Source organism: Protomyctophum parallelum (genome assembly GCF_964188405.1).
Source record: "Protomyctophum parallelum genome assembly, chromosome: 9".
Classification (NCBI taxonomy): domain Eukaryota; kingdom Metazoa; phylum Chordata; class Actinopteri; order Myctophiformes; family Myctophidae; genus Protomyctophum; species Protomyctophum parallelum.
Window position 1 is genome coordinate 28,371,409 of NC_139706.1, and position 22,589 is coordinate 28,393,997.

Here is a 22,589-nt window from a genome sequence, read left to right on the forward strand (position 1 = left end):
TACATTTTCAAATATTTGGTGCCCAGATGTCCCTAATGCCCATGCACTTATCCTGTAGGGCAGGCCTACCCCCTGTCAGATTGCTAAAAACATTATCAAACTAATTCACTATATTTTCTCTTATAAAATGAAACTGCATCTAACAGTTTTAACTATAGATAGATAGATAATTTAACCACTAGCAATAGCAAGTACGGTGTACCCTGTTCTGTAAAATATAGGCTTACTGTAATAAATAAATAAATAGAGTAACGCTAAGTCACACATCAGAGTTTGATGAATGATTCAATTTGAAAATGTTTACTGATGTATATTATTTGTTGAGAACAAAATGTAGGTTAGTCAATGGATAGCAACAGAGAAAGTGACTGATTCTTACTGTGTAATGGCTCCCAGCATCCCACATGTCTGTATGCACTATAGCCTACTAGAAACAATATTTGGGCATGCTCCTGATGTTTCCTCCCCGTGGGAGGAAACATCAGTGAATGAGTCTGGCCGCCAGGCTAGGTGTCCTGGGGCTGGGGAATCTCCAAGACTGGATCAGGGCATCAGTGGGTTCCTTTACAGGCTGTGGTGGTACTTGGCAGGGTCAGATACACAACTGATACATAATGTTGTATAGCTGGATTTAGGTCAGGGAAAAGATAGCATCAATTCGTCATCCAAGAACTGTCTACACACTCAAGTCACATTAAGCACTAAGCTCTGACAATAATTGTTCTGAATAATTTTCAGAGCAATTGATTGCTATGTACCATTGGCCATGTCATGGAGTTCTGTTCAACCATCCAAGGAATAAGGAAGAATATGATTACCCAGACCACCACTGACCAACTACTAAACCGGTCATACTGGATGATGTTCCAGGCAGCATTCATATATTCATCACCTGTTTCTTCAGACTGCGGTGTGAACCTGCTCTCATCTGTGAAGAGAACTGAGTGCCAATGTAGCACTCTCTAAGCAACTCTTAGATTTCTATTTTTAATATCTGGAATCTAGAGTTGCAATACCAAATACCAACCCTTGACAGCCCATACATCCAAACAGAAACTGATTGTATTAACATTAAACTCACCAACATTGCAGCTGTGTGGAAAGCTTGAATTATCCTCATTCTATCTGCAAAGTTTTTGTTACATAAAATGATCCGAATTTATTGATAGAAAGTTGACAATTACTTGTGCTTCCTCCTACATTGGACAAATAATCTGACTTTGTGTACTGATGATTTGGTGTGTAATTATTTAGCTGTATACCAATGTCTGACTTGTGGATATATTTGATAGAACTAGCTTTATTGCAATAATACAGAACTAAGAGGGTCAAATGACTCATCTACATTAAATAGGGAAGATGATACAGGTCAGGTCTTGAACCCACTCATAAGCTGAATTTGTTATTGATATTACCACCTACACCTATTCATAAAAGTGAACGTGATCAACATTCCAAATAGAGAGCCAAGATTGTAAACAGCATCACTGAAAATTAACAATCTGAATACATTGTGCAAATATGCTTCAGTTTATTACTTTATTTACAAATCATTGTTCTTTCTACAGTGGTGTTTACTTAATTACTCTACTTAATTAAGTAGCCTACAATTTTGAGGTATTTGTACTACTTGAGTATTTCCAAATATGTTTATTTTCTCCACTACATCTCAGATCCAAATATTGTACTTTTACTTCACTACAGTTATTTGAAAACTTTAGTTACTATACTTACTTTGTAGAATTGTTTATTATTACAAAACATGCATTAACCGCTGCAGCCCTTTATTTACTAGCTAATATTTTTATACATTTGAAAACTTTAAATGGAACATTCTGCACAATGAATACTTTTACTTTAGGTACTTTAACTACATTTTGATGCCAATAGTTTTGTACCTTTACTCAAGTACATTTAGAAATCCGGACTTTAACTTGTAATGGAGTACGTTGCAGTATTGATACTGCATACATTCGAGTACTTTTTCCACCACTGTCCTTGTATAATGAATAGTAACAAATGCAAGATGTCAATTAAGACCCGAGTTAATTATTACATTGTGTAACCACATTTTCTATTTCAGATACACCAGGAAACCAGATAAATCTGACTCAATCTCCTATCAGATCATCTGGGTCCTCAGCACAGGATCAGTAAGAGAAGAGCTACATTCAGATTACTTCTTGAATCAGTACATTTAGAAAGGTGACAGCACTGTGTTGTTTATATTTCTACAGGTCTGAGCAGCATCCTGAAGATGGCCCAACATGTAGCAACCCTGTGTGTGGTTCTTCTCTTCAAAGCGACAATGAGGTTCAGGCATTGCTTCCTTCTGACAAGGAAAAGAAACGGAGGTCAGGTCATTATCAAAGCAAGTGGAAACCGATGATCTCTTGAAATTAATGTTGTTTTGTTAAAAAAGAAAAATCAAAGCTAGTACATCTGCAGCACAAATGTGATATTCCACACATTTCCTCTCTAACAGTAGTGGTGTGGATGAACAGGTTTAATCAGCATTCTAATGTTCCAGTCAACCAGTCAAAAGTATAATTTGTTGCATTTGAACTAATTCCACACCTTCAAACCATTACTTGAATCAAATGAATAGACAGTCGAGCAGAGCAGTGCAATCTGAACATGAAACAACGCTAATGAATAAAAAGGTGCTTGGTCATAACAACTTGCATGTCCTCATACTTCAGTATAGTTGAATGTTTGTAAATACTGTACATCAAAGATGCGATTATAATCCATTTCTAATGGATGAAGCATTGGCCTGGAAGAGATGTCATCAGGTGGTCTCCAACCTTCTTAAGAGTGTTTCAACCCTCAACCACTACACTCTCCAGTTGGCGCGTCAGGCGTCAGCAGTGATTGGCCAAGTCACTGCCCCTCTCCTCCAGGCTTCCAGCTATAGACGAATCCGCAGAGGGCGCCCCAGGCGCAGCTACTGTATCACCAAAGTGCAACCAGCACCAGCTATAGCATTGGCCACACCCGGCCAACAGGGAATTCTGTGTCCTGCTGGCCTGGTGCAGCAAACCAGTGCTGACCACACCCCAGCAACCCCCCCCCCCCCCCCCCCCCCCCACTGTGCGTCTGTGCGGTGTGCATGCGTCCATCCTTGTCCACACTTGACCTTACTCTGGTGTATTTGAGTCAAGGAAGCCTTCTCTGAGTCTGTGTCACTGTCATTTTTGTTGTCGTTGAATCTTGCCTATCAAGTCTCTTCCTCCCCTCCTCTCGGGAGGTTCTGGGGGTATTGCTCATTTGTACGTTCTGTAGCTTGCTTGGTGCGCTCTTGTGAGTGCTGCAACAGGGGTTGCTGGCCCCTGTTACCCTGCCAGTCTTTCCTGGAGGTCAGCTGTCTCTCCAGCACCACAGACGTTCCTCTGTTGCCATCCAGACTTTCCTGGAAGTCACTGGTTGCCCAGGGAGTTCAGTTTGTAAATACAACAAAGATGCGATTATAATCCATTTCAAATGGATGGATATTGTATCTCAGCACATTTGATCAAGATTACCTGATTTGTTTTCTCAGGCTTCAAATTAAAACATCTTGCCAGCGCTTGTGTGACCTTCTGCCCTTTGTGGATGGCAAATTAGATATAGCAACTACATTGGAGCTTACTGCTGAGTACATGAGCTACCTGAAGCAGACGCTGCCTCAGGACGTTCTCTTTAAAGTAGGTTTATTGCATATTTCTATGTACTGTAGATGTACTGTACTGATGTTTTCTACTATGAAAATGTTGTTGTGACTTCAATGATTTTGGTGCTGCAGGTTGATAAAGCTGTACAGCAGAATTCCATGGTGTCCCGGAAGAAAGCAAGAAAACCAGCAAAGAAACGGTATTATACTGTATATAGAATTACTGTACAAAGTCAGATGAAGTTATATTTTAATAAAGTTACAGTAAATAATGCTTTTAGTGGTTACTCAAAATGGATGTATTTTTATTATTTTTTAAATCCATAGAAAGGTGATTTGTATCCCAAGGCCAAGGGGACACGCAAAGCCAGATGCAAAGAACTTAACTGATGGTATGACATCTTTCACCAACTTATTTTACATTGTGACCCAACTGGTCAGTCCTTACACTCTCAGGGTTAACAGTTAACAATACAAAGATTTTGTGTACTCTACACTAGTGTACATCTAATTGTACTAATGATGCAGAACACATAAAGTAGAAATTGCTATACCACTGTATATAACATATAGTAACACCTAAACAAAGTAAGCCTACAGTGTCAAATGTACTAAATCAATGTTAGTGAGTGTGCGCCATGATTGCCATCCTTCATAATGACACCCCTGGCCTGTGTTGACAGATCAAGTGGTTTCTCCATTGGCATGTGGGATCCCAGTCCATGGGCCGCCAATACTATTGGACAAATCATCCGTTCCTTGGGGACAAATGCTGCCAGTGTGCCAGGATCAATTTCCTGCTGCCTCATTTCATTCAGTGGAAAACAACTGGATAGAACCTCCCTCAGTGTTTCTTAGCCCAACCTCTATTGCCTTCACAACAACAATGAACAGCCAGACCTTCTACCCAGAAGTGAGACTGGACCCATCTTCAAGCCATGTCAATACACTGAAGCTATGTGATGCCACCTCGGACACATCCAACTCAGTTGTTCTCCCATCAGTGGGTTTGGGTGAAGCGTGCTTTCCTCATGATTACTTAGCCCCAACAGAACAATTGCCTATTATTTCGACACTAGTAAGCCAAGACAAATTTCTATCTACAGTAGATTGTACGCATCAAACACTACTTCCATCATCAATGTTCAACAGTGCAACTAATGGTTCCAATGTTACAACATTAGAAGAGCCAAATGACCCAATTTCTGAGTGTGTGTGTAACTTACGATCACCACTGGAGATTACTAGCAGTAACCTTTTGACTAATCTTGTACAGGTCACAAGCAGTTCCTTCGGGCTGCATTTGCTGACAGATACCAATGATGGCATATGCTTGTCTGATCCTTTTCTTGAAAACATCCATTTATCCCCTTAACAGTGTCTAACTCTATGCACAGATAAATCTGCAATCACAAAGTATACAGTATTGTAATACACATAGGCCTGTTGTGCAGTGCTGAAAAGGACAAATTAAGTGGAGCCATACTGATTGATGTGCTGGTGTAGTCGACATAATGTAATGTGTAGTCACATGATTGTAGTAGCTTTTAGGCACCTAGAGCAATCAAAACCTTCCATACACATCTTCATAACTAAAGATAAATCAAGTGGCACTTTTAGTTGGAAAACCATTGCTCCGAATTTATATATTGACATTTCATATATATGGCTTGTTTTTCTTTCTCATTTGACTGTGGTAAGAGACATGTGACTCCTTTAGTTTCTAGACACTAACATGGTGAAAGTGAATGAGTTCGCTCAATATTCTAATTGGGTCATGTTTTATTGTATTTTCCATGTCTGTTACAAATGACTAATTGATAATTGGCAATGCATTGCATAACAAAGAGATGCTATGTCAGTGGTTTTCATTTTATGTTTTTGAAAATGTAAAGAAAAAGAAAAATTATGTCCCATATAAACTAAAATAAAGACCTCTTAAGTAAAGTGTAAAGTGACTTTAATAATGGTGGGATCAACCTATAAAAATATGAATTACTATTCATTAATATATTAATCACAGTTCAGTGGTAATTTAAATCTAGATATAAGGTTTTAGAGGAAAATTAAACAGTAAATGTAATCTAAGAGAAGGGTCAGTCCTTCCGTCTGTCCGTTATCAGCTAATCTCTGGCACCGTGAACCCGGTCGATGCCAAACTTTGCACACACACTCCCTGGATACCAACGATGAACCTCTGCCCCACATTTTCCAGAACGGCCTGTTATAGCGCCACCATGAGGCAGCTTTTCACTTTTTTTTACCTAAAACTGCACCGATCTGCGTGAACCGTTGCATGCAAACTCCCTAGAGGCCAAGGACAAACCTTTGACCTGCATTTTCCGCATCTGTCTTTTATAGTGCCACCAGGAGGCCACATTTTTTAATATTAGGCCTACTCCTCCAGATTCTGTCCAAAAATCTCACAAATCGTTACACAGTATCTCTATAGTCATGTGCTCAAGTCGGATCTGTCCGATATTACATATTCCATCCTAATTGGCTATACTTGGCTTTCAAAGTTTGCAAGATTGCCCCATTTTGAACAAAAGCCTCAAATCATGAACGCAGTGTGCAATTTACGTGAAATCTTTCACACATTTTCTTACTAGGCTGAGGAATATATCCCACCCTTTTCACATTGGCCTGTTATAGCACCACCAACAGGTTGATTTTTGCAAAACACATTTTCAATGGTGTAAGAACAAATTTTCACATTGGCCTATTATAGCGCCACCAGGAGGCCACAACCTGACCTGTCCTGGTGGAGACCTGTGCCCCAAGGGGCACTTTTTCTAGTTATGATTTAAGGCCCAAAGGTCGCAGGGTCGGGCGCCCTAGCTAAATCGTTTTCATGCCCTGGGCTACATCTGTGCAAAATGTGGTGCTTTTAGACGAATTAGCGTGAAATCACCCTTATCTCTCCCTATGCTCCTCCACTAATTTGTACTCTGGTACAAATGTACACATTGAATGTAGAAATTGAACTATTCTGTTTGTACACTCAGTTACAAACCTGTTATGGTCATTCAGGGCTATCTCATTGTGTTTCTGGTAATATTAATGCCCACTCATTTTGTATGTCTATAAAATTTTGACAAAAATGTCCACAAGCCAGCATTCTTCTTCACATTGACTACATTATGATTTCATGAACACGTATGCTTTTAACATGAGATGACTAGATCATTACTGAGGATGCAAATTATCAATAGAACATAACTAGTGAACATTGTTTTTAAGTCAAATTGTGCATTCAGGCTGATAAAAACAGCCACATGATTGTAGTAGCTTTTAGGCACCTAGAGCAATCAAAACCTTCCATACACGTCTTCATAACTAAAGATAAATCAAGTGGCACTTTTAGTTGGAAAACCATTGCTCCGATTTATTTATATATTGACATTTCATATATATGGCTTGTTTTTCTTTCTCATTTGACTGTGGTAAGAGACATGTGACTGCAAATTATCAATAGAACATAACTAGTGAACATTGTTTTTAAGTCAAATTGTGCATTCAGGCTGATAAAAACAATATACATTAAATCATTATCTATATATTGAATCTATCTATATCAGGCCTATGTATTGAACCCCCAGTCAGTGAAACGTTTTTGAAAGGTTTATTTAGTCACAATTCCTTTTCATATAACTGTTTACATACAGCAATTAAAGCACATGGAAAGCCAAGCCACCATCAAATTCACAATCACCTGCTGTAGGTTTAAAGCTAGAGTTCAAAAACAGAACCACTTCACCCGAAAACATTTCTAATTACTCGTTAAAATGGTTGTCCATACATTGCAATGTTAGAAAACTAAATATATATATTGAGTTATTTAGAAACATTGATGAAGCAGGAATTACAGATATAAATAACATATATTGGAATTAAGACATTACATAATAGAATTAGCAACCGAGCAGCACCACAGTTGTTAGGTAGAAAAATTAATTCCTACAATAGGAAAATGTTAAAAGTTAGAAAAAGATATTTATTTTTTAACTCCTCAGACTTGCTGTCCAGGTGGGTTTATAAGTTATCCATACATCATTGATAGCAGCTGCTAACAGTAATGCATAGTTATTTTCACACCGTTAGGGACTCTTTTACGCTACAGCATAGTTGTATATGGGTTTGTCAATAAGAAAAGACATAACAGACTTAAAAACAAACTTGCTAGTCGTTTTACAATTCCAGGCACACTTATCACCCCCCCAACGCCATTGCAAACAAGACTGTTGTATCGTTTGTTGATTAAATCATTAATGGAACACATTATGTATCGATATGCATTTCCCAAATTTCTTTAAAGCAACAGATAAAGTGCATTTTCTCTAAATCATAAAAAGCTTAAACCTTAAATACAATTATAATCATGAGGAAGGTTTACACTAGTGAGCATAGTTAAAACCATTCAATGCTTTCTTTATATTATGAAAAATATATATCAATACTCATTTTGCAGTCAATATATACACACAACCATTTTATAATTTATCAAGATATATCTCAAATTATATTTTGCACAAAAGCAACACCTCTACTGCTGTTAAGATTAAGGTGCTATACAACTGTATCAAACTGTAATATATGCAAAGAAGTCAACTTGAATAAAATATAAAATGTTAATCATAAATATAGATTTATTTCATATGAGAATATACTGTAGTGTAGATTATGATTTAAGGCGCCACAGAGAACTGAAGGAAGAGATCACAGATTATTTGTCCCTTTTCTGCACTCTCTTCTCAGCCTCTGGTCTTTCCTGAAGATTGTACTCCTCCAGAAGGTTCTTTGCCGTCTCCCTGCCAGTTCTTTTCACCACAGCTTTGACTCCCAGGTTCTCAATATTGAAAGCAGTGATGCCCATATTAATGGCAGAGTTGACAGCGTGGTCTGTGGCTTGGCCTGCTGCAGGCCCATACCTTAATCAGAAGTAATCAAGATAGGGTGAGAGGACAGAGCAAGAGCAAGTTGGGACAATTATAATAGAGTGTAAAGATTTCAAAGATGACATGCTAACTGAACATGCATTTGAGGTGCACACCCATGCAGTGCAGAATTTCAAAGTTTGATAGCTTGAACCACTTTCCCACATTAATATACATACAATCAATTAAATTGTTATAGTTGCAAATTGCAATTTGATTCTACATGTTCCAAACATGTAGGAAACAGGGAATCGATTGTATAAAGTCATAAGGATGCAGAATACGGTTGTTAATTGTAGGACTTTTCTTGTAAACATTGGGGGAAATTATTTCAAGTAACACCATGAATTATGTGTGCCAGATAGCAATTCCACAGTGCTCTATAGTAGAGTGACATTCAGATGAGGCCATGCCTGTGATCAGCAGTATCAAGAGAAAATTTAATGCTGAATTAAGAAAAAGTACATGTCTTCTCTTTAGGTGGGTCTAAAGTACATGTCTTCTCATTAGGTGGGTCTAAGATCTTTTGTAGACCCCTAAATCTGCAAAGTAAGTGGAAGAGGAAAAGGTACAAATATGTAAGTGCATATTTGTTTTTGCTTGTAAAATGCAAGCACACAAATGCAAGATACACAAAAACCTGTCTAACAAGTACGTAGTTGAGCCAAAAATTGCTAAGCACTGGCAAGTGCTTTCAGAGGACTTACTTGTGCTTTACAGTGGTGACTGTTTCTGATGCCACACTCGTGGTGATGTTCTTTGCTGCTACTTCCAAGCCAGTCCACATAGTTGCAAAACCTGGGAGGGGCAGCAGTATTACATTAATACAGTTTTGCCCATAACGGCATTCCCAAAATCTGGAAGCCGATAGCCAAGGCTAGGAAAATGTGCATTTAGACCTCCTTCAGCAAAATGTCTCTCAAGTAAATGAAATGAGCTGCTATACCTTGAACTCCACTGGCAGCCACCACCATGGCTCCATCGATGTTGGAGCGCCCATCCTTATCTTTCTTCATAGATTCTGGGAGAAGCTTGCTTCCATGCTTTTTCACATGTGGGGCTAGCTCTCGACCCACACAGTTAGCGACAACACACACTCCATCCACTACGAGGACACAGGGACACTAGTAAGGCCTGATTTATACTTTGTCGCCCACCGGAAAATAGACAATTTACAAGCTCACAATGCAAAGTGACACATTGTGGGCACGTATGTCGGCTGTTTTAGGTACATGCAAGTTTTGGACACACCGACAGACCTGTGTATCGTCGGTGTTGGGACGTAAACCACCAAACTCCATTTTATAATTATTTCACAGGTTGCGATGCATTTTGTGAGCTTTGAGATTGACAGCTGATCTTATCAATGACGGATAATGACAGAGAAAACCTCGTAACTCTACGTTAACTGGATTTCGTTAAAGTTGTGATAACATAACGAGTAACATAATAATGCAAGTATCTGACAATATATAAAGTCACAATAACAACTTTGATGAGGCAGTATTGCTTTGGGTAAAAAAAATAGGTTTTCTTCATTTCTTGAAAAAATATTAGTTAGGTGGTTTCTGCCCAACAGCAGAGATATGCTAGATGCACACATGTGGCTGACGAGTCGTCATTTGTCGAGTTTTGCCAAGTAAAAATTTGCCTTAAGAAGTTTATTTACAAATAAACAAGAATAAAAATAATAGAGAAGGAGCTAGATAAAGACGAACTCCTCACCTAAAAGCTGGCTGACTTTGACTGCACCTCCGGTGGCTTGCTTGGCAACAATGAGGCTTTTGGTCACAGTGGGGCTGACAGTGGTGGGTGTATCTTCTGGAGTGATGTGTTCCCTGAGTTTAGATGCCCCCTTATGAATGGCCTTGCCTGTGAACTCGGCTCCTTTCACCAGACCCCAGCTCAGCCACGATGCACCTGGGGGGGACAACATAAGGTCAGGTCACATCACTTAGTTCTTTTAGTATATGAACTTGTGCAAGCACATTTTGAAATCCATGAGTCCACTGTGGCTGATGGAAAACACCACAATAACACCTACAACAGCATGATCTGAACAGAAGGATTTCTAAGGCCTCTTTTAGACGGCGACCATCTCCAGATAGAACGGCAAAGTCCCGTTGCATTCTCATTTTTATTGACCATTTAGACGAGAACGCACACTTTATGAAAACGCTATAACGTCGCTAGGTGGCGGTAACGGGCTGCCAAATAGACCAGTCACCCACGTACAAGAAGAAGAACCCCTTCAACACGGCTCCGTCTTTTTGGCAAATCTAGAACTTCCTGTTTGAGAGCTAGCAAATGTAAGACATCCGGTTGCTTTCAGAATAAAAGTGTTGTTAATTAAATAATTATTACATTACATTATTAGTATTATTACTACATTACAGTTATTGTAAAGACACACATTATGTTTCTGTGTAAAAATAAGTAATTAAATAACACAGAAACATAATGTGTGTCTTATAGCATCATTTAAATGCTTAATATGTAGTTTTAATGAGCAAATGAAACTTTTTTTCAATACTCTAGAGGGTACTCTTATTTTGAAGAGATCGTCTTTATTTTGCTAGCTTAGATTTGCCAAAAAACAGTGCCGCGCAACACTTGTGCAGGCAAAGTGCGCCACGGGATGGTTATATATTTTATAATACATTAGGCTACATAAACGCTGCTGCCGCGGCTGCCGCCTATCACAAGGCTTTTTATTTACATCATGATTTTACATTCACCATCGCTGATGAGCAACGCTTTGTAGGCGGGGAGGGAGGCTTGTTCAGGAACTCCATTATATCATATATATATATATATATATATATATATATATATATATATATATATATATATATATGTATGGCTCTGCATTAATGTAATAAAAATATGCGCTGTGAGCCAACGTGAGCCATGATGTCATAAGTTTTGCGGATTCACCGTTTTGCCTGTTTACACGGAGAAGGGATAAAACGGTGTTCTCAAAGATTTCCACTCTGGAAGGTGGTTTCACTTTGTTGCGCTTTCACCTCCTGAAAACACCATTCTCGTCTAAACGGACACCAGCAAACGTTACTTTATTTTGCCGTTTTCTATGAACACCATCCTCGTGTAAAGACAACCTAAGGCCTCTTTTAGACGGCGACCATCTCCATATAACACGTCAAAGTCCCGTTGCGTTCTAATTTTTTCTTACCCTTTACACGAGAACGCACACGTTATGATATAATGTGCTATTATGCTATACTGGTGGCGATAACGGGCTGCCAAATAGACAGGTCACCCACGTACGAGAAGAAGAACTCCTTCACGCAAGCCTTCTCAACACTGCTCTGGGCAGCGCCACGGGATGGTTATATATATTATAATACATTAGGCTACATAAACGCTGCTGCCGCGGCTGCCGTCTATCACAAGGCTTTATTTTAAACGGTGTTCTCAAAGATTTCCACTCTGGGAGGCGGTTTCACTTCGTTGCGTTTTCACCTCCTGAGAACACGGTTCTCGTCTAAATGACAGCAGCAAACGATACTTTATTTTGACGTTTTATATGAACACCATCCTCGTGTAAATAGCACCTAAGTCTAAGGTGTGTAGGCTCACCTGTGAGGATGCCACTAGACACTTTCTCACTCCACTCAGGCAGTGTTTTCTCCTCGGCTGTAGCTACAGTGGTATCCTCAGCAGTATCCTCAGGGGGAGCGATGGGTACCTTCTGACTAAGATTGATGGTCTCTGCAGATTCATCTGGGGCCTGATCAAAGAGGCACATTGTTAGTCAGGCGTAGGCACACGCAGAACGTAAACAACTGGTCAATTTCTATGTAAGCTATGCTACACAGGCAATACAGACCTATTATGATACTCGCCTTCAAGTAACCTCCCTGGTATCACAATACAGCCTCTCATTATTGTGTGCTGCTCAATACAATGTGCCATTTTCCTCCTTACAAAATGGAAGGCCACAATACAATCAGATCTTTCTTTGTGCTGAAGCACTGATTAATCTCCAGCTCACAAATCCATTTGTTAGGACACATCAAAGGCAATATAAACTTGCTTACTTGATGGCTGGCCTCACTTTCATGGACGCCGTCCATGAAAAAGAAGACTAGTCTGGTAATAAGACTATACTGTAATAACTCTATACATCAGAGAGGACCGTGTTTGGTTGCGCTCTCCGTCAGTGTCGGTGTCCATCACGGTTGGTATCAGTACTTGTGTTTGAGCTCGATGCTATTCTAACTACTGAGAGATATAAGAGCATTAGCAGTCATTAATTCCCTTCTATTTCCATCCCCTACCTATTTCAAATCCCTACAGTGCTGAGGTGGTGGTTAGATTATTCCTATTCCTGAGCATTGCATAACATACTGTACTAGTTGAATAAATTGTGTTTATTTGTATTTCGGGTCAATACACTCTTTAACAAGAAACTTTGTGTCAGCACCATCTTTGTCAACTTTGGAAAAATGTTACTTTACACTCTAGAAAGTGGGAGAAACAATAGCAAAGACCCAGAAATGTGTACAAACTAACTCACTCAGCTGACAATATAGCACATACACTAGTGTACCTGTATGTGTTCCCATAAATGGTTGTAAGTTACACTGAAATCCACTCTGTTTTTTACGGATAGCTTGTACCTAATGTTACCTTAAATAACTGTTCTTTGGATGCATATTAGTTTAAAACCACGATGAAGTCATTACGTCAAAGGCCTGTGCTTTGTCAATGGTGTTCTCATGTTGTTTGAAATGGTTCAGAACTCATTCGGAGTTCCTATGAAATACTTTTTTGCTTATATTCAAGCTCGCCACTTAATCAATACTGACACAAGGTTGGAGGACTATTATCCATTATACGAGAAAGTTAAAAAAAACTTCTAAAACATTTTTTTCCCTCTACGTATGTCAAAACATGGCTGCAATGTTCACCTGAACCCTGAGGTCCGTCATCTGGGAGAGAAAGTCCTTGAACAGCTCTCTGTCTGCAGTGGGCAACTCTGAGGATAGTACCACCCCCACGTAGGAACCTGGACCCGGAGCCATCGTGTCAGGGAACATAAACACCCCAGTATTACACAGCAATACTGGGGAGCCCATGGCCATGAGAGGATACACCCAGTCACAAACCTGTCACGAGTCAAAAATAAAATAGACAACCACAACAGTGATGAGCATTAAGCAGGCGTACTGCCTTCTCTGTACTTCCAATGGAAAGGCTCAGTGCCAAATTAAAAGAGAGGGAAAATAACTTTATGAATATATGGCAGCCGCTGATAGATTACTTGCCCAGGGATCCATCTACTGTGATTTATAAAGGAAGTGATGCATTGGATTGGAGAGCCCCAGCTGTACTCTTGCAATTTTCCTTTTGATATGCCCATGTGTGTTGTGTTAACTTGTGTATGTATATATATATTAGGGTTGGGTGACGATACGAATACATCGTCAATCGCGAATATACAAATCCAATCGCCGAATATTTTTATAAGGCGATTTTTCGGGACGATTTTTAACCTGTAACGTGTGCGCAACATGTGAATCAATTTGGGCCAGGAAAGTAGTAACAGCGGCCGGGTGGAAATCCCCTCCTCCCGTTATAATGGTATGGTCCCGACTCCCAGTCCCCGCAGCCGTGATGCTCAGTTGCTCACTGTGAGCCGAGCCGAGGAAGGCTATTGTTACTGTAGCCTACATGTTGTTTACGCTCCGGAGTCCAGACCCATGCAGTTTAATAATATACAGTCACAACAGAATGCACAATGCTGTCTTGTGTCTCATCACAATCCCAATGCGCCACCCGTGAAGTCAAGAAAAAAAAAGAAAAACAGGCTGATAGTGTTAGTATAGATGAAGTTCAGTGTGTTGAATCAGTAGCTACACGCTAAGCTAAGCTAACGATCCCCGAGCCTATACTGTATAAGCAACAGGCAGGACTCTGCGCCTTGAGAGCCTGTTTATCAGCAGCAGCATGTGGCGACCCTCTGAGCCTCCGACGCCGGTGCGGGGAGGCAAGACTTCTCCAGGAGAAGTTACTAGGGCAGGCAGGCTACATGTTTAACACTGTCACCAGCCAGTGGTTGTGATGTTAGCTTAGCTTGCAGCTGCTTGTCCGTTCCAACTACACTTCATCTAAACTTATTTCTTATTTTGTTACCCTGGCTGCGCAGTTGTGACGGATCTACAAGCTCTCAACGCGTAGCGAACAGAGCTGCAAAAACAGGCAGGACGCGGCGCCTTGAGAGCTTGTAGATCTGGCTTTTTTGCGACCTGCAGTGAGCTGTTCTCACTTTACTTTAATGACACGAATACATCGTCAATCGCCGATTTTTAGACAGACGATTGGCGATTGAAAAGAATTGGCATATCGCCCAACCTTAATATATATATGTGTATATATTTGTATTTATATATATATTTTTCCCCCTAATGAATACTGACTGTATTGTGTACGGTATGTGCTGCTCGCCATTTTCTTTTGTTTGTTTGTTTTGTTTTGTTTTGTTTCTGTGCTTTTTGTTTTTCTTGTCTGCATTATTGTATTGTGCTTATAATTTATACCTTTCTTGATTCATCTATGTGAAAACGTAAAAATTCAATAAAAAGTTATTTAAAAAAAGAAAAGCAGGCCCAGGCCGTAGCGTAACGGTCTGGGCACCGGACTGGTAATCCAGTCGCAGTGTGCCGCGGGTTCGACTCCCGGACCCGACACGGCCTTTACTGCATGTCATCCCCCCATCTCTCTCCCGTTTCCTGTCAGCCTACTGTCTGTCCCTTCAAAAATCAATAAAAGGCGTAAGCCGCAAAGAAAATATCTTAAAAAAAAAAAAAAAAAGAAAAGCAGGCCCAGGCCGTGGCGTAACGGTCTGGGCACCTGACTGGTAATCCAGTCGCAGTGTGCCGCGGGTTCGACTCCCGAGCCCGACACGGCCTTTACTGCATGTCATCCCCCCCATCTCTCTCCCGTTTCCTGTCAGCCTACTGTCTGTCCCTTCAAAAATCAATAAAAGGCGTAAGCCGCAAAAATATATATTAAAAAAAAGAAAAAAAAGAAAAGAAAAGCAGGCTTACTGCTTAACTACACAGTTAATATGAAATACAAACCAATTGCAAAACATTTGCTTGCCTTAGCTTAGAGCAGGGGTCCTCAACGTTTTTCAGGGTGTTTTTCATGTTGATGTGTATTTCAGACCGTTAACCACTTAAACCCTCAATACTTAGAAATATTGTACTTGATCTGCTCTTTTTTGCCGCTACAACAAACCGCTTTGCCGATCTACAAGCTGTGAGCTTCTGCTACTTTTGGCTAATGTTCCCCTGAAAAAAGGCATTCTAGGGTTCAATGTAATGTAAATAAAATAAAGTTCCTATCACGCAAAGATTTGGCAGCCCCCCTAGGGGTCCGGACCCCCTGTTGAAGACCCCTGGCTTAGAGTGTTGATATTGAGAAGGAGAAAAAAAGCGATAAATAAACAATGTGCAAGAGCACTGAATGTCCACTTTCACTATCAATGAGGGTAACTATGCATGCCAAATGGGACAGTGAAAATGGTCTAGGGCTGTCAGTTCACATCTATAATCCAATTCGAATTTCATTGCTTCATTATTTGTAATTTTCGAAAATATTCGAATATTTACATTGTTTATTTTAGCTCATATTTAGCCTATAATAATACACAGAATATAATACGATGCACGTTCTGTCCACTAGAGGGCCCCCCCTTCCAAACGTCAAAGCAGTACTTTCAGTTTCAGCACACAGCAATAATGGTTTTCACGGCACAAAATAGCGTTTAAACTGTTTTATTGAGCACAGTGCACTCAGCACGGTAAGATTGTTGTCTGTCTATAGTGCAAATGCATTTTACAGTGAGTGAACGTGAAACGTAAAACGACAGGCCTAGCGCGAGACCCACCGAATGCTTGTGTTTCCACGGACATTATGTCATGTCATTGCGGTCACTCTAAGCGCCGCCGCTCCTCCGGACATTTCGGAACTTTTCGGGGGTACCGCCTGGGTTCTGCGCGACAGGCTTGACCATGCGGAGTAGCCCTCGTCGGCCCGCTCAGGACCCACGGAACCGCGGGCTTGTCAGCGGCGGTACCGCGAGGCCACGGGGCCTTGAACGCACGAAAATCGAGCCTCCGAAAATATTTTCGAGACATTTCGACGTTTTTGACCGCGTGCTCAGCCTTTGCAATCGGTGCCCTTGTCACCTTCGTGTAGCTGGCTAGTCTCCGCTCATTTATCACCGGGCCACTAAGCCGTCTCTATTACGGTCGCGAGGCCACGGGGTCCGGAACCCGGCCCACATTCGCTCTTCACATGCAGTGGAAGCGGCCGGGGAGATTTCACAGCGGTAGATTCGTTACTCAATACATTTAGTGAGCGGATAAAATAACATAAAACAAAATAAAAATATTAAATAGAATTAATAAATGATAAAAGCTCCATTCGAATGGCAATTTTACAATTTTAGCTTTCGAATATATATATATATTTTAATATTCGAATTTCTTTCATATTATGAAATTCGTTCTGACAGCCCTAAAATGGTCATAGATTATACTTGGCACTGTGGATGTGGAACCACTGATGTCATCCAATAGGGTAAGCCTAGTCTATTTGGGAAATTCCCCACCGAGGAAAAGCATTTCAAAACACATGACCTGCGTGTGTGTGTGTGTGTGTGTGTGTGTGTTTGTGTGTGCGTTGCTTTTGTTTGGTTGTTGTTGGGGTCCAAAAAAAGGAATGATAATAGTTATCTGTAACAGTTGCAACAGCTCTCCCGAGCAAAAACTAAAAGACCAAAAACATTACTCAAGTCTTCAAAAACATTGCGAGAAGGCCAGAACAATTTTACATAGTCAGTGTTTAGTGTTTACACAACAATTGCTCCACACACACACACACACACACACACACACACTAAGGTTGGGCGATATGCCAATTCTTTTCAATCGCCAATCGTCTGTCTAAAAATCGGCGATTGACGATGTATTCGTGTCATTAAAGTAAAGTGAGAACAGCTCACTGCAGGTCGCAAAAAAGCCAGATCTACAAGCTCTCAAGGCGCCGCGTCCTGCCTGTTTTTGCAGCTCTGTTCGCTACGCGTTGAGAGCTTGTAGATCCGTCACAACTGCGCAGCCAGGGTAACAAAATAAGAAATAAGTTTAGATGAAGTGTAGTTGGAACGGACAAGCAGCTGCAAGCTAAGCTAACATCACAACCACTGGCTGGTGACAGTGTTAAACATGTAGCCTGCCTGCCCTAGTAACTTCTCCTGGAGAAGTCTTGCCTCCCCGCACCGGCGTCGGAGGCTCAGAGGGTCGCCACATGCTGCTGCTGATAAACAGGCTCTCAAGGCGCAGAGTCCTGCCTGTTGCTTATACAGTATAGGCTCGGGGATCGTTAGCTTAGCTTAGCGTGTAGCTACTGATTCAACACACTGAACTTCATCTATACTAACACTATCAGCCTGTTTTTCTTTTTTTTTCTTGACTTCACGGGTGGCGCATTGGGATTGTGATGAGACACAAGACAGCATTGTGCATTCTGTTGTGACTGTATATTATTAAACTGCATGGGTCTGGACTCCGGAGCGTAAACAACATGTAGGCTACAGTAACAATAGCCTTCCTCGGCTCGGCTCACAGTGAGCAACTGAGCATCACGGCTGCGGGGACTGGGAGTCGGGACCATACCATTATAACGGGAGGAGGGGATTTCCACCCGGCCGCTGTTACTACTTTCCTGGCCCAAATTGATTCACATGTTGCGCACACGTTACAGGTTAAAAATCGTCCCGAAAAATCGCCTTATAAAAATATTCGGCGATTGGATTTGTATATTCGCGATTGACGATGTATTCGTATCGTCACCCAACCCTAACACACACATGTGTATATATATACTGTATATATATATATATATATAATTATATATATATATATAGGCTACAGAAAACGCATCAATAGTTGGGAGTAACAGTCATCCGATATCCCCAAACCTTCCTGAGTGGAAAAGACAGTGATATGTTATCAACAAAACTATGCAAAGTGTTTGTGCTTGTGTAATATTCATGAAGTTGGTCTATAATGACGACACGAACATCATCCAAACAGATTTGGTCCCCAGGGTTTCAATGCTGCTGATGCAATGATGTGTCACACAACTCTAGCTGTCACCTGAACAAGATTAAGACATCACAAGGATGACATCACTGCCACAAATCTGTTGGGATTAGGAGCACTGAGTCAACACTCACATGATAGTGCACAGAGCAAGGGGTGCACAGAGCAAGGGGTAGAGATCATTAACAAGCCTATCTTCTCCCTCTGGATACTAAAGAGGACTCAGTCCTGTCAAGCAAGGTAAACATTATGAAATCAGGTAAAAGAGCATAAGAAGACTTGAGGAAGACTTGCTTATGATATGTGGATAATTCAAATTGGCTCATGAACTGCATTAGTGTGTTGAACTGTCTAGTTAAATACAGTGTTTTTTATACCAAAGCAACTCTCACCTGTAGAAATGCTGGTGGTCGGTTTGGCATCGCCTCGCACTGCTCAGTGGTAAACTTCACCACACGCAGATAGCCGGGGTAAGATGGAGCACTCACTTGACCCTCAGGTGTGACAAAGAATATCTGCACACCATGGGCAAGAAAGAACACCTGCTCTGCCTCATCACCCATGCTCTGGACTGATGGTAACGAGTTGGACGAATGGCTGTAGAAGTCTTCCCCTACCAGTGACATCTCTCCCGCATCTGTCCCATAGGAGATGGATAGATGGCCATCAGCTGCCTGAGGAGAATAAGCCGGCGGCTGTTCGCCTGGAACCACAGACTGTCTCGTAGGTGACAGCGGCATGACCGCACCGTTGCGTGTAGGCAGACCTCCTACGGCACCAGCCAGTTGGCTGTTGTTGACAAGCAATGGTGGTGAAGGCCTCTCTGGTTTCTGTTTGGTAGGGAGTTTGGGGTACAAGCTTTCAGAGGGTGTGTCTCCATTGCTAGCTCCAGATACCCCAGCGGAGGTAGATCCCAGGTCTGAGCTGGTCTCTAACATAGCAAGACGAGTAGTTATGTTGTTCAGGGTCTCTTGCATTTTCTCCTGCATCTGTCTGGCTGACTCCCAGGAGCTGCCAACACACTCGTCACCCTGTGAAGGCACACTGATGGCCCTGAGAAGGTGCTGTCGCCCTTGTCTGTAATACTCCAAGGCCTGTGCCTTCTGTATAGCTTCATCTGCAGTCAGCCCTTTATTGATGCACTCAAAGGCCCTTTCATAGCCATCTTTAATTACTTGAAGTCTTGCATTGTCAAATGCATCTTGTTTCGCTTTCTCCATTCCTAAAAACAAAAACAAAAAAAATTGATGGGGTTGTAATTAGTTCAAGTTTATGGTACTATTAAAAGGATTTAAGGTATTTATTGAGGATGCAATTAACATTTCTCTGGCAGTTCACCATCTCTAGTCTACACTACAGTAGGTCAGAGGTACGCAGCCAATAGAGAAAGTCATCCATTAATTTGTTGATGACATGCATAAACTTTTCTCCACAAATATTTATTATTAATATTCAATAATTGAATTGTTCTTTATTTGCATTATTCTGATTAGTAGCTATGTGGTGGATATTTCACTGTCAGCTTTATTGGCAACATAGATCACTCCAGCCTTGGAAAAGGCAAAGTAGATCACAACACATGCCTTCTAGACCATTTAATTAACATTCTCATGGCATCATTGTAAGCTACTTATCCACAACCCACAAGCTTATTCAGCAAGAAGCTTTCCTTTTCTAGCTTGAAGTATGCAGTACAAAAATTAGTGTCCTCTAAACACACACTTTAACTCCATCTCTACCATGGATGTATTACTGTATATCTGCATTCTGTATTCATGCTAAACTTGTGTGATCGTTAAGATTCTGATATACATCCTGTGAAATTGCCTGTATATGTATCATCAGTCATTAGTTTTTCTGTCCTTTTCACAGACAGATTTCAGACAAATTGTCTGTCAGACAGTTTGTAGTCAGGACAGGACATTATCCAATTTAGATTTACAGCTGTAGACTTTGATTGATTGAAGAATGTATTAACAGTTTGGACTTGAGAATTACAGTACAAAAGACTGTTAACTGTGGACGACACCATAAAGCATTACACTTGTTTACAATAGGGTCCACCATGATCAATTCATCACATCAGACTCAAAGAGGGCAAATCTAAATGAAAACAGAACTCTAATACAGAACACTTTGTTGCTGCTGGAAACCAACCAAAACGAAATACTACGATGCACATCACCACGGGCCCCCATGATGACCAAAGACACACAGCCAGTATCACAGGCATTTGCAACAGGTTGCTATGCTATCACGCCAACGTCAGGTTGGTTTCAGCCTCTCAATTTAAGATACACGCAGGAGTAAACAACTGCAGGTTAGCCAACGAGAATCCTAGACCGTTAAAACCTACACCCATATGTTGTCACTGACTGAGTAGAATGTGATGTTTAGCGAACTATAGTTATCATTCGTGGTCAAGGTTGGCTAGGCTGCTGACAGGTCTTGGTTATTTCTCCATACATAACGGTTTCAGCACAACACAAACATTAAGAATAGTTCATCTATTCCCCTCCTTGTAACTTACCGTTCCCCAGAGAACGAAGCGCTTTCAAGAAAAAATAGCTTATTGATCCTGCAGTGCTGTGAGCTCACTATAGCTAACAACTGTAACTTCAGTTGACAACAACCTCTTATGATTTATACTTCTTTGTGCGCCGTGTAGCGCACGACAGATGGCAGATCTACAAGCTCACATCGCGTCGCGACGCAATGCGTTGTGAACTTATAGATCTGCTACTCTCTACTATAGCTCATTGGTCCTAAACTTCCTGGCAACGAACGAATCGTGAGTAATCAGGAAGTTGCATTGCATTGGCCGCGAGAGTGGTCACGTGTTTATAATAGTTTGTCATTATTTGTAATGACCAGCGTGGTGACCACATTTGCAGCTTCGAACTTTCACTTTTGGTTTGCCACATAAGGCCCTTATTTAGAGGTATAAAATAAACCCCCCAGGTTGACCAGTTACGTGTACAGAGCTTGTGTCAATTATGAGAAGAGCTTCAAGAGCACCAAACCATGTAATCACATGATTTAGGTAAGGTTGTGGTGCTGCTGCTGCACCATACTGCAAACTGCACCCATAGATGTGCACGTTGACGGTCTGGTCCATACTCCATAGAGTTACAATGGGTCTGGACCATAGAGTATTAAAAGGAGGGTCTGGACCCTGGACGGCTGGACTCAGTCTCTGGACGATGGGCTGAGCTGAGCATAAAGCCACAAACGTGCGGTTGTGTCGCCCTCTCGTGGCAGCTAGAGGCATTTTTTAATTATGCTTGTCCATGTTGTAGAAACAGGATTCGTTTGGCCACTGAAATTCCAAAAATGCAACACACATTTGCACACAAACATTTTGAAGATGGCAAAGTTAGCATCTAATGAGAGTACTATTGTTGCTCCTAATCTAGAGCGATTTACAGTAAGCAAGGTAAACACAAGGAAGGCAATACATCAAATGATGAGAGACGGTGTATAGTGCCTCAGTAATCTAGGATCAAGGTAAAAGTATCATTCTAAACATAATATAAAAAATATGTACATTGGAACTAGACAAACTATAGGATGTCAGTCAACAAATTAACCTGACATCTGTCTAAATATAATCTAAATTACAAATAAAATGCACATGTCTTCCTGTACTGATTGGACAAATATAATCAATGTTTCTGCATTTCACCTTTACTCAGGATGTGATGAGAAAGGCTTCATCAAAGTCGGATACTGAGGACACAGAGGTGCTCTCTGAAGAGAAAAATAATGAATTGGCAAAATATAGAGATCCTCCGATAATCGGCCACTAATCAGTGATTGGCCGATCAGATCGGTGATCAGCAATTTACCCTATCTGGAGAAACC

General features: G+C 40.9%; 1 protein-coding gene across 3 annotated transcripts; it reads right to left on the reverse strand.

Annotated features, from left to right (window-relative positions):
• Positions 1-7,261: 7,261 nt before the first annotated feature.
• Positions 7,262-21,374, reverse strand: spartb (spartin b). Of its 3 annotated transcripts, XM_083772675.1 has the most exons (9): positions 21,256-21,374; positions 19,118-19,947; positions 13,524-13,721; positions 12,190-12,340; positions 10,315-10,509; positions 9,536-9,694; positions 9,297-9,387; positions 9,055-9,131; positions 7,262-8,583 (listed from the first exon to the last, which is right to left on the reverse strand). In XM_083772675.1, exons 2-9 carry the CDS (start codon positions 19,943-19,945, stop codon positions 8,477-8,479), a joined length of 1,806 nt encoding a protein of 601 aa, XP_083628801.1. In that variant the 5' UTR covers positions 19,946-19,947; positions 21,256-21,374; the 3' UTR covers positions 7,262-8,476. The 3 variants fall into 3 exon arrangements, with proteins under 3 accessions (XP_083628801.1, XP_083628800.1, XP_083628802.1); XM_083772674.1 differs by lacking the exon at positions 9,055-9,131; XM_083772676.1 differs by having other exon boundaries at positions 8,442-9,131.
• Between the last annotated feature and the right edge of the window lie 1,215 nt (positions 21,375-22,589).